The following is a 12,108-nucleotide window of genomic DNA, read 5'->3' on the forward strand; positions in this document are numbered from 1 at the left end:
GTGCATGGGAAGCAAATGTTTTGAGTTCTTATGTGAGTGACCACGGTGGTTTCCTGCCCTCTACCTGTCAGGCGTTTGGCTGGACTTGGAGTGCCGGATTAAAAGTAATTTTCCTTTTGTTTTCACCTCCTTTACTTTGGAGGCTGTCCTTAGCTGCCTGGTAATCCACTGTTCATTCACATTTGAGACACTCTTCTTCGCTTGAAAATAATTTCCCTCGCCAGAAGTTTGCTCTCCCGTAGAGGTGAAAATATAATCCTTTGCAAAACTTCAAATGTGATATTATTTTCTTACACTGTCATTTCGGTGCTTGCCTGTAGAACAGACACAAAACATTCTGGAATTTTCACCTCAATATTCTTCCAAGTAACATTTCAGTAATATTCAGAACGTAGAGTTTTGTGAGAGCATCTTCAGATTGTGGGGCTTTTTGTTGTCTGTGATTAAAAAGTGCAATTTAAAGGAAGGAAGGAAGGAGGGAGAAAGGAAGAAAGAAAGAAAAAGAAACCACACGGATTTTAAAAATCAGGCCATTTTTATTCAAGGTTTTTTATTTTGAAAATATTCTATGTTTCCTTCTGGTATTTTATCCTTTACACTTAGATGTTTGATCCATTTGAAATTTATTTTGATGGAGGGAGACAAGTTCAGGGGCACCTTGGGTGGTTGTTTTTTATTCAGTCCCCAGGTGGCTGGCCAGGTGACCTGATCTCATTTACATCATAAAACAAATTCCCGAATAGAATTGTGTCTATTTTGGGATTCACCATTCTGTTCTGGTCTCTCTGTCTGTCTGTCCGTAGGAAGGAACCAAACAGCTTACTTACTGACCTCATTGCTCTCCCTTTTCAGAATTTTCCGGGTTATTTTTAGTATTTATTTCCCGTAAGAACTTGAGAATCAATCTGTGTAATTCCACAAATAGTTCCGTGCCTATTTTTATAGGAACAAGGATTGGGTTGAATTTATAGGTTAATTTAAGAAGAATGAACATCTTTAAGATTTGAGTCTTTCTACCCAAGAATAGCATTTTTTCTTTCAATGTATTTGAATCCATATAAAATGGCTATAAATCGTTTTTTTTTCCAAATAACCAGTTAACAAGAAACGTCATAATATATATAAAAATTTGTTTCCATACAAATGTTATATATAAATATTTCTTGTTAATTCGTTAATTATTTTATTTATTTTATTTTATTTTATTTTATTTTATTTTTTTAACGTTTATTTTTGAGAGAGAGAGAGACACACACACACACACACACACAAACACACACACACACACACACACACACACACACACACACACACAGAGCGAGTGGGGGAGGGGCAGAGAGAGAGGGAGACACAGAATCCGAACCAGCCTCCAGGCTCTGAACTGTCAGCACAGAACCCTACGCAGGAGCTGGAACCCACAAGTGATGAGACCATGACCTGAGCCAAAGTCGGACGCTCAAACGACCGAGTCACCTGGGTGCCCTGTACTTTATTTTTCTTGCTTTAATTGTCCTGGGTCTCTTTTCCTCCACGATAATGTCCAACCGGTTACAGTTTTTCTATTGGAAGACTGCGATTTTAATAAGCTAATTTTGTACCCAGCCACTTTTACAAATAATCTCATGGTCTAAAATAGTTTTCCCCTCCAAATAGCATTTCTTGTTGTGAGGTGTATCATGCACGCAGACAAGTACTTAAAACTTATGCTACCACTTTAACAAACGGGCACGAAATAAATGCCCTGGCAGCGATGGCCCAGCTCACGGAGAGCACGTTGCCGGCAGTTCAGAAGCCTCCCATCTGTAATTATTTCTCAGTTGAATTAGTCGTCAGCGCTTAAAATGCGGGCGATTTGATATAAAAACTGGCTTTCTGGCCTCTCTTGAAGAGTCAGACCCTGCACTCAGGCTGGGCTGGGCCCCTCCTTCCCACCTGGCGGCCCGGCCTGTGCCTGGAGCCTTGACCTTTTAGATGACCTTGCGCTGTTGAATGCAACTTTAGGCCGATGTCAGCTGCCACCGAGCGTCGCGCTTGGGGGGACATGTGCCTTGGGGACAGCGGAAGTTCCGAACTTTGCTTTGACCGTAAAACCCGACCAAGTTGGTGGTTGGTTGGATGCTGGAAAGTGAGGCTCTGGTTCAGGCAGCAGGATGGCGCTGTTCCCCGAGACAGGGGCTTCCCCTCCCGACCCCAAGTGCAGAGCGCACGATGAGCTTGTTTCTGGACGTGTGCAAGGCACTTGGGGCAAGGTGGGGAGATACCTAAGAGGCCGTTGGGCGTACGAGCCTAGAGCTCACGTTAGCTCTATAGATCTGGGGGCCAGCAGCTTCTAGAAGGCAGCTGAAGCCTTGGGCATGGACAGGATCATCCCAGGGAGAGCGCTGGACGTGCAGGACTTCCAGGAGCCTTCGCTCCTGAAGACAGTGTGGAGTGTCCAGTGCCTAGCTGAGTGGTATTTCCAGGGGACACTAGAAAGAGAAGGACACTTCTACAGCCAGGCGGGGCAGCCACAAGGACAGCTGTGGCCCAGGAGCAAGACATGAGCGTGTCCAAGGACGGCAAGGCAGGGAGGAGTCCAGCATGAGGTTCAGGCCTGCAGAGAGAGGAGGCAGGGCCAGGCCTGAGGAGGCCGGCAGGGTTTGGTGACAAGATGTCTGGGGGAGACTCGATGCGGGCAGGTGTGGAGGTGAGGGGACCGAGGAGTTTGCGAGGACAGTTCTGTGTGAAAGGTGTGTGGTAAAGGGGCGGTAATGGGGTGCAGGGCGCGGTACCCGCGGGAGGAGGTGGAGTCCGGGCCAGGTGGGGAGAGGAGGGTGGGTGTGCGTGTGTTGGTTTTGTTTCAGTTTTTCCAAGATTGTAGGAACTTGGCCTTCCCTGACTGTTGATGGACGGAGCTGGCAGGTCGAGGAAGCAGGAGGACCCCGGGTTAGGACGCGGAGCCCAGGAGGAGGGTCAGCCTTGGGTGGGAGGAGGGCTTCTTCTGTCAGAAACGGGAGGAACCCTGTGTGTGATGCGAGTACTCAGGCTCGTAGGTTTCGTAGCAGGAGGGACACCAAGTGCTCGCCTCATGGCTCCTGGATCTCTGTGCTGAAGGAGGTGAGGCTTTCCACAGAGACGGGGGCAGGGGGGTAGATCTGAGAGAGTGGGGAGGCTCTGGTGTGACAGCAGGAGGGAGGGCAGACCGGGGAGACCTCCAGGATGCAGGGTAGAGGGCCCTTGGTGCGCCCATCTGTGTGGTCCCGCCTCGCTCGGCCGCCGTCCAGGTGCGCAGCGGGGATGACAACAGATTTAGCCAGGGTGGGGGTTCCGCCAGGTGGCTTACACTGATGAGCCAGCCAAGCCGGTGAGGATGGCAGGAGGGCGGTGGAAGTGACAGATGGCAGGGTCTGTGGTGGAGGAGGCAGTGATGGGAGGGGACACATAGCTGGGAAGAGAGCCCAGAGTCAGTGGTCTGAAGGTGTCTGTGAGGTCAAAGAGCAGGTCCTTTGGGAGGGCTTGAGGGCTAGTCCCTGGACAGGGCTGTGGTGGTGGTGGGGGGGGCAGCTGGGCTCCGGCAGAGCCAAGTCTCAGTGCCTGATCCCTGAGGTGGAGGACACAGGACCTGGGAATGATGGCTGGCTGGAAGGGAAGGGGTTGAAGCTCACTGGGTAGGAGGGCCACAAATGCAGTTAAAATTTCTCTGGCATTTGGGGTGCCTGGGTGGCTCAGTCAGTTGAGCGACCAACTTCAGCTCAGGTCATGATTTCACGGTTTGTGGGATGAAGCCCCGCATCGGGCTCTGTGCTGACAGTTCAGAGCCTGGAGTCCGCTTCGGACTCTGTGTCTCCTCCTCTCTCTGCCCCTCCCATGCTCATGCTCTGTCTCTCTCTGTCTCTCAGTAACAAATAAACATTAAAAAAAAATTGCTTTTTAGATTTCTCTGGCATTGTGTTTAACAAAGGAACAAGAAACAATTGAAATCAAAGTTTGAAAAAGTTTACTTGTTTATTTTGAGAGAGATAGAGCACAAGTTGGGGAGGGGCAGAGAGAGAGAGGGGAGAAATCCTAACCTGGCTCCGCTCTGTTAGTGCAGAGCCTTTTGCGGGGCTTGAATTCACAAAACTGTGAGATCATGACCTGAGCCAAAACCAAGAGTTGGACACTTAACAAGCTGAGCCCCCCAGGTGCCCCTGAAGTCAATTTTAATACTCAGGCCAATATTCCCCCAAGTATTATCATTCCAGCGTGTAATATAAAACTTACTAATGGTGAGTTTTCTGTGCTTTTTTTTCCCCCTTGCAAAGTCCTCTCTGTCTTCCATCTCTGTGTCTTTTTCTTTACTTTCCAAGAAATTTCTGTCAATTTTATTGTTAATGGGCTTGTTTTCGGCTATCACCTTTAACTTCCAAGAACGATTTAGGTGTTCCCTTCTAAAGCATCTTGGTTTTGTTTCACGGATATTCTTTTGTATCTTTTATCTCTCTCAGGGTGTTAGCGACAGTTGTGTTTAGTTTTCTTACTTGGTGTGGACCGTCTTCTTTCTGTGGCCTCTGTCCCCTCTTGTTTCCTTCTCGTTGCCTTTTGTTTTTTCCTTCCTCTGTTTGTTTGTTTTGGTTCCTGCCTTTTGTGCCAGGAAGGACAGAGACTAATGTTTTGTGATCCTTGGTTGTCCATATTTAAGGACAGGGAGCTGGAAAGCAGATTGGATGCTCGGCTGAGCAGGTGAGCAGGTAGTGGGGCTAATCAACAGTGAGCCTCAGGTTTATCTGGTGGGCTGTTTTCAGGGGACTCCTGAGATCACTGTCCTTGGGACTTGCCCTCTCAGGCTGGCCAGAGGTCACAGAAAACAGTCTGAGTGGCTCAGTCGGTTGAGTGTCTGACTTTGGCTCAGGTCATGATCTCACTGTTTTGTGTGTTTGAGCCCCGCATCAGGCTCTGCATTGACAGCGTGGAGCCTGCTTGGTTCTCTCTCTGCCCCTCCCCCGCACATGTGTGAGTACATGTTCTCTCTCTCTCTCAAAATAAATACATAAACATTAAAAAAAAAAAACCAGGAAAAAAAAGAAAGAAAATAGTCTTTCAAACTTAGTTCTGGAGGGTGCTGATCCAGTGGCCTGAGAGCCGGTTGCTGGGTGGGGAAAAGAAAGCAGGGGGGGGGTCTTAACATTCATTGTGCATATGGGCCCTTAATGTCCCCTTCTGTCAGTATGTTCCCCTCTCTTTCAGCTGGGCCTGGGGTCCCCAGTCTAGGTCAGGCACTGGAGCTGCTTTGCTTTACTTCCCCCCACCCTTGCCCCCAGATCCCTGCTGATTCTCTTTGTGGAGATCGACTACTGGGAAAGGCTGCTCTTTGAGACCCCCCATTACGTGGTGAATGTCGCTGAGCGAGCGGAGGACCTGCGCATTCTTCGGGAAAACCTGCTCCTGGTGGCTCGAGACTACAATCGGTAAGGCGGCCTCCCGCACGCACTCTGTGCCCCCTCTGTGTCTTATCTGCCCCATGATGTCATCTAGCTCCTACACTATCTGTCCTTTACCTTTTACTGGCTCAAAAAAAAAAAACACAAAAAGCGTTCTCCTATTCTCTGGTATGGCCCCGTGATCGCTCCTGGCCCTTGCTTTTATCTTCTAGCTTCAGAGCAGAGGGCAAAAACAACCGGGTCCCCTGCAACCCCACAGGGCACTTGGACCACGTATATCGCGGGCCTAGGTCACTTTTCCAGGAATGAAACTGGGGGCATTAGGATTATGAGCACAGTGTCATATCAGATGTGTTGAACCAAGGCCACGCTGGCACCCCTTTTCTCGATACCCTTGGTACTTGTCTCTGGAGTGAGGCTTTGTTCTGGGACAGGTACCTTTCTGGGCCCGGTTAAAGCCCAAGTGGGTGGAACCACAGTTCGAGTGTCTGTCTAGAACCGCACTGTCCAATATATGGCCACCAGTCGCACGTGGCTCTATTTTTTTTAATAAAAAAAATCTTTTAATGTTTATTTATTTTTGAGAGAGATAAAAAGACAGAGTGCAAGTAGGGGAGGGGCAGACACAGAATCAGAAGCAGGCTCCAGGCTCTGAGCCGTCGGCACAGAGCCCGACGCGGGGCTCGAGCCCGCAAACCGTGAGATCATGACCTGAGCTGATGTTGGACACTTAACCGACCGAGCCACCCAGGCGCCCCTCTTTCTATTTTAATTAATTAGTTGGAATTAAGTAAGAATTTTAAATTGAGCTATTCACTCGCACAGGCCACATGTCAAGTGCCCCACCGCCACATGTGGTTAGTGGTGACCCTGCTGGACAGCACAAACTGTAGAAGGGTTTCCATTATCGCCAAGAGTTTTATTGGAAAACACAGCCCAGCTCGCGAACTTTCAGATTTCTCCACCGAGTGTCCTGGTGTGGGGGAGGGGTCTGCAGCGTGTGTCCGGCCGGCTGCCAGCCCTCCCTCGCACACAGGATCATCGCCGTGCTGTCCCCAGATGAGCAGGCCCTCTTCAAAGAACGTATCCGGTTTCTGGATAAGAAGATCCGCCCTGGACTCAAGAAACTGCATTGGGCCTTGAAGGGGGCCAGCGCCTTCTTCATCACGGAGTGCCGTATCCACGCCAGCAAGGTGGGTCACGGTCCTGAGACTCGGAGGGTCTGCGAGGCTGACCCAGAGGCCGCTGCGTGAATCATCAGGGCCCGAGTCTCGGGTGGTGGCGGAGAGACAGAGAGAGGTGTGTGTGCTTAGAGGCAAAGCGTGCTTAGGGAAGGACCTGTCCTTTGTTCTTGTTTTTGTCTTTCACATCAGCCACTCTAGCCAAGGACAGGTGGGGGGGCTCGGGCTAAGCGGGGAGGGTCTCTCCCCACGCTGAAGCCGTGGGTCTCTCCCCCACGGGTGTGGCCTGCCCACAGGTGCAGACCATCGTGAATGACTTCAAGGCCTCCACTCTGACCATCGGCTGGCGAGCCCAAGAAATATCCGAGACGCTGCTGGTGCGCATCAGCGGCAAACGGGTATACAGGGACCTGGAGTTCGAGGAGGACCAGAGGGAGCACCGGCTGGCCGTGCAGCAGAAACTGATGGGCCTGCACCAGGACGTGGTGGCCATCATGACCAACTCCTACGAAGTCTTCAAGAACGACGGCCCTGAGGTGGGGGTCCTCTGGCCAGGGCTTTGTGGCTCAGCGAGCCCCCCCCCCCCCCCCCCCGCCGGGGCCACCGGACCTGTCTCGCGGTTTCTGCCTCCTACCCTTAGTGGGTGCTTCTCAGATGTCCCGTTCCAGTCTTGGTTCCGCCCAACCTTCCACCTTTCCAACCTTCTTCCTTCGGGACTCCGCAGCCTACGGGCTCGTTTCCTTCCCCGCTGGCTGGTTCTCTCTCCTGGGACCTGCCCCGTGTGTCCTGAGGGTTTCCCTGTCCCCCCCGCCCCCACCCCACGCTCCCCGCCAGATCCAGCAGCAATGGATACTGTACACGATTCGCTTGGACCGCATGATGGAGGATGCCCTGCGCCTCAATGTGAAGTGGTCGCTGTTGGAACTGTCCAAGGCCATCAACGGGGATGGAAAGGCCATGCCGAACCCGCTCTTCCGAGTGCTGGTCATCCTCCAGAACGACCTACAGGGAGGTGTGGCGCAGGTGGGGACCGCTACCCCTACCGCTCCACAACTCCAAACTTTATTTTCCGTTTCCCTCAATCCTGAAACTTGGCCCTCGGCCTCGACTTTATCCTGAGCGCCTCGGGGGCCGTGCTGAGGTGTTTTTCCACCTTGCCAGTCCTGGGGCTGGTCTCCTCCACGGCCTGTGCTGAGGCCGCCTCCGCTGTGCTCCCCCCCCGCCCCGCAGGTGGAATTCTCACCCTCTCTGCAGACCCTGGCGGGCGTGGTCAACGACATTGGCAGCCACCTCTTCTCCACCATCTCGGTCTTCCGCCACCTCCCCGAAATTCTCATCAGGCGCAAGTTTCAGCGCGACCCCATCCACGTCATCGTGGGTGAGTGGACGGTGGGGAGGGCGCAGGGGCGTCAGGGGCTCGGAGGGCAGGGTTGGGCGGGGCCGGCAGGAGAGGCCAGGGCCGCTTCCAGACACGTGGGGCCGGGAAACCCCGGGTGGGGGTCAGACTGGGGAAGGTGGCGAGGGCGGAGGGCGGGCCTCGGCGGGCGGAAGTTGGGGGACTAACACCCGGGGGCTCCGGGACCGGGGTGGAGGTGAGTGCGGCGCGCTTTGCTGGCTCTTGAAGAGCGAGACGAGGACATCAGGAAGATCCAGACCCAGATAAGCGGCGGCATGGCCAGCAACGCGAGCCTGCTGCAGACCTACCTCAAGACCTGGGACTTGTACCGGGAGATCTGGGAGATCAACAAGGACTCTTTCATCCGCCGCTACCAGCGCCTCAACCCCCCGGTGTCTTCCTTTGATGCCGACATCGCCCGGTGAGGAGCCGAGGTGTCCGGGAGGCGTAGAGCCCCGGGCACGGGCCTGGGCTGGGGAGTGCCGCCGAGGCGCGTGCCCTCCACTCTGGGCGAAGACTGCCAACCGGCAGGCGGCCCGTGCCCCCTGGGCCCCCAGGGTCCTGGGAAGCAGGTGTGACCCTTTCCTACCTGCCAAGGTTGTGAGGTCATCGAGTATACGAGAAAGCGCCTCGCGGCCCCGAAGCCCCGTGCGGAGGTGCTCATTACCCAGGCTTCAGGGGGTGAGGGCCGTGGCTCAGGCATACGGGGCGCCAGGGCGGTGGGGTGGAAGGAGAGAGAGTCCAGCCGGGACGTCAGGAGAGGCTTCGCGAAGGGGGTGACGGGAGGCTGGGCTCGCCCGAGTGGGCAGGGTTTCCACAGGCAGACGTGGGCAGCGGGGAGGGCATTCCGGGCGGAGACAACAGCGCCCAAAAGGCATAAAGACGGGAACACGTGAGCGCGTTCAGCAGGGAGCGAGCCGTCTCGGACACAGGTACGGGAGCGGAGGTGTGCAGGGGGCTTTATACCGAGCAGACAGTGTCACCCTCCCAAGAGCAGTAGGGGTTCTGTTCACATTGCCGTGCGATCGACGGGAAATCGGGGCTCAGGACAGTGTAAATAACCTGCCTGACCCGGGAGCAGCGGTGGGTGCTCAACTCAGATTCGTGTGACTTTAAAGCCTCGAATGCCAGACTGAGGAGTCTGACTGGCGGCCCCCGGGGCAGCGGTTGGGAAAATGACGTGATCCCAGCCGTAAGGCTGGGCTGCACTGACGCGGGAGCAGGGGGATGCCTCAGAGCTGCCACACGGGTCTGGTGGGGGGAGGGGGTAGGAGACCGGAACCGGAACTGGCTGCGGGGCCGTGGGCTCGTCCGCCGCTGGCCCGGCCCGAACGAGCGGGAACGTGGGTCCTCGCAGCTACGCGGAGGTGGCTAACAACGTGCAGAAGGAGGAGACGGTCCTCAACATCCAGTTTGTGCTGCTGGACTGCTCACACCTCAAGTTCTCGCTGGTGCAGCACTGCAACGAGTGGCAGGGCAAGTTCACGGCCCTGCTCAAGGAGATGGCGGCCCGGCGCCTCCTGGAGCTTCACACCTACCTGAGGGAGAACACGGAGAAGTAGGCGCACAGGCCGGGGCGGCAGGGGTGCGGGGAGGGCGGGCTCGGCCCCTTCCACTCGCAGGCTCTCTCCCCGCCTGCCTCCAGAATCAGCCACCCTCCCCAGACGCTGGAGGAACTGGGGGTCAGTCTGCAACTCCTGGAGACCCTGCAGCACGACCTGCCCGGCATGGAGGCCCAGATCCCCCCCATCCACGAGCAGTTTGCCATCCTCGAGAAGTACGAGGTGCCCGTCCAGGACAGCGTGAGTGCCCGTGTGCGGTCCAGCCGGGGCGGGCCCGCACCAGCGGTGGGGCGTGCGGGACGTGGGCCCCCAGGGGCTGGGCCCCGTGAGGTCCCGGGGGACCGCTGAAGAGCCAGCTGGGCAGCAGGTGCGAGGTTCCAGGGCCCCTGAGAGCCAAAGCCAACTCCGTGATACTCTGGGTCAGCTTCTGGATTTCTCTGAGGCCCGGCAGCTCATGGCTCCATTTCTTTGGGCTTCGTGGCAAGTGGAACTTGGCCACAGACTCTGGTCCGGAGGATCAGAACGGAGGCCTTGAAAGCATTGGTGAGAGGGGCAGACCCCCTGCTCGTGGGCCATGGTCCCCTCGTCGACGTCCCCAGGTCCTGGAGATGCTGGACAGCCTCAACGGGGAGTGGGTCATCTTCCAACAAACGCTGCTCGACAGTGAGCAGATGCTAAAGAGACACAAGGAGAAGTTCAAAACGGGCCTCATCCACTCGGCTGATGATTTCAAGAAGAAAGCCCACAATCTTCTGGAAGACTTTGAATCCAAAGGTACCCCTTTCTCGACCCTTCTCCCCTCACCTCTGTTGTGACCCAGCCTTTCTAAGCCCAGGTCCCCAGGGAGGCAGGAACAAGGGTGAGCAGAGGGAGGACGGTGCTGCGGAGGGGAAGGAGCCCTGGCACCTGCCTTTGGTGCCGCACCTGCCGTGGGGGCCGCGCCTGCCATCGCCGACCGTCGGTTGGAGCGCAGCCGAATTTCTGGTTTTCTCGCGCCTTCCCGTGGCCCGCCCGTTTCTGCTTCTCAAGCTACGTCTGAGCGTTTTTGCTAAGATTGACCGTCTTGCTTTCCCTCTTGTTTTCCTTCCCCTCCTCGTGCGAGGAGAGGGAGATGTGCCCACAGAGAGGTAGGAGAGCCGCGACGGGCCTTCCGGGGGACGACGGCCTCGAGCAGGGGATCTGAGCCTCGCCCTGGTCTCCCACAGGCCCCTTCACCAGTAACGTGGGACACCAGTCCGCCCTAGAGCAGATTGCCCAAATGCGGGCCATGCTGAACGCCATGCGGGACGAAGAACAGAGTCTCCGCTCCAACCTGGGCATCTTCAAGATCGAACAGCCAGTCTCCAAGGACCTGCAGAACCTGGAGAAGGTGGTGTGCCGGGCCGGGCCCTTGTGGTAACCAAAGGATGGGGCAGGGGAAGGAGCTTGCGGCCTAAGGGCCGGACCAGTGCCCACCGGCAACGTAGTACGAGGCTTCCGTTTCTCCGCGGCCTCGCGGACACATCGTCACCCCACGCCCTTTCTTGGGGCCAGCCGTCCTGCCGGGCCTGGACATTGAGGGTCTTTTCCCGGGCTCGTCACTTGGCGAGCCCCTAAGGCAAGGCGGCGGAGAAAGGGACGTGACCCGATGAGGCAGCCCTATGACGCGGAGTGAACGAGGGGGGCAGAGGACCCGCGTGTGTGTCAGGGAGGAAGAGCGGGGGAGTCCTGCCACCTAACGCATCTCCTGCCCTTGGCCGTGAAGGAACTAGACGCCCTGCAGCAAGTCTGGGAGATCACGCGGGACTGGGAGGAGAACTGGAACCAGTGGAAGATGGGCCGGTTCCTGACCCTGAAGACAGAGGCCATGGAGACCATGGCCCACGGGCTGTTCCGCCGCCTCACCAGACTAGCCAAAGAGTACAAGGCGCGTGGAGGACGGAGTGAGGGCCGGGGGATGGGCCCGTGCGGGGAAGGCGGTCAGGGCTTCTGACGTCTTCCGTTGTTTTGCCCAGGACCGCAACTGGGAAGTGATCGAAACCACTCGCTGGAAAATAGAGCAGTTCAAGAGGACCATGCCTCTCATCTCGGACCTGCGAAACCCGGCCCTTAGAGAGAGGTGAGGCCGCTCCTTCGCTCCTGGGGGTCGCCCCTGGCCTGTGCCATCACCTGGTCCTCTCAGTGTCCCCTCCCCGTGTGCGTGGCTCTCCCCGCCCCGCACACAAGCACCCTTCTTGAAGCCTTCGCGAGAGCCTGCCGCGTCCTCTGTCTTTCTGCTATCGCTGTCCCTGCTCCTCTGGCCTTCCAGCTCCTTCTGTCTTTCCTTCCCGCTGTGTCTGCCCTCATTTCATGTTCTGTCACAGCTCAGTGACAGACACCTTGCTTGACACCTTCTGTCATGCAAACGGTTGTATTCTTTTTTTTTTAATTTTTAAAAAACGTTTATTTATTTTTGAGAGAGAGAGAGAGACAGAGCACAAGCAGGGGAGGGGCAGAGAGAGAGGGAGACACAGAATCCAAAGCAGGCTGCGGGCTCTGAGCTGTCAGCACAGAACCCAATGTGGGGCTCGAACTCACAAACCATGAGATCG

At 55.7% G+C, this 12,108-nt stretch overlaps 1 protein-coding gene across 1 annotated transcript in view; it reads left to right on the forward strand.

Annotated features, from left to right (window-relative positions):
- DNAH2 (dynein axonemal heavy chain 2) overlaps positions 1 to 12,108 on the forward strand; it is a 92,650-nt gene that overhangs the window by 29,016 nt on the left and 51,526 nt on the right. Inside the window, 12 exon segments of the mRNA XM_045045382.1 lie at positions 5,280 to 5,426; positions 6,436 to 6,592; positions 6,877 to 7,116; positions 7,415 to 7,603; positions 7,811 to 7,958; positions 8,205 to 8,397; positions 9,334 to 9,534; positions 9,622 to 9,778; positions 10,138 to 10,312; positions 10,744 to 10,907; positions 11,283 to 11,444; positions 11,533 to 11,636. Coding sequence (XP_044901317.1) covers positions 5,280 to 5,426; positions 6,436 to 6,592; positions 6,877 to 7,116; positions 7,415 to 7,603; positions 7,811 to 7,958; positions 8,205 to 8,397; positions 9,334 to 9,534; positions 9,622 to 9,778; positions 10,138 to 10,312; positions 10,744 to 10,907; positions 11,283 to 11,444; positions 11,533 to 11,636 — 2,037 coding nt within the window.

The sequence above is a fragment of the Felis catus genome, chromosome E1 (genome assembly GCF_018350175.1).
Source record: "Felis catus isolate Fca126 chromosome E1, F.catus_Fca126_mat1.0, whole genome shotgun sequence".
Lineage (NCBI taxonomy): Eukaryota > Metazoa > Chordata > Mammalia > Carnivora > Felidae > Felis > Felis catus.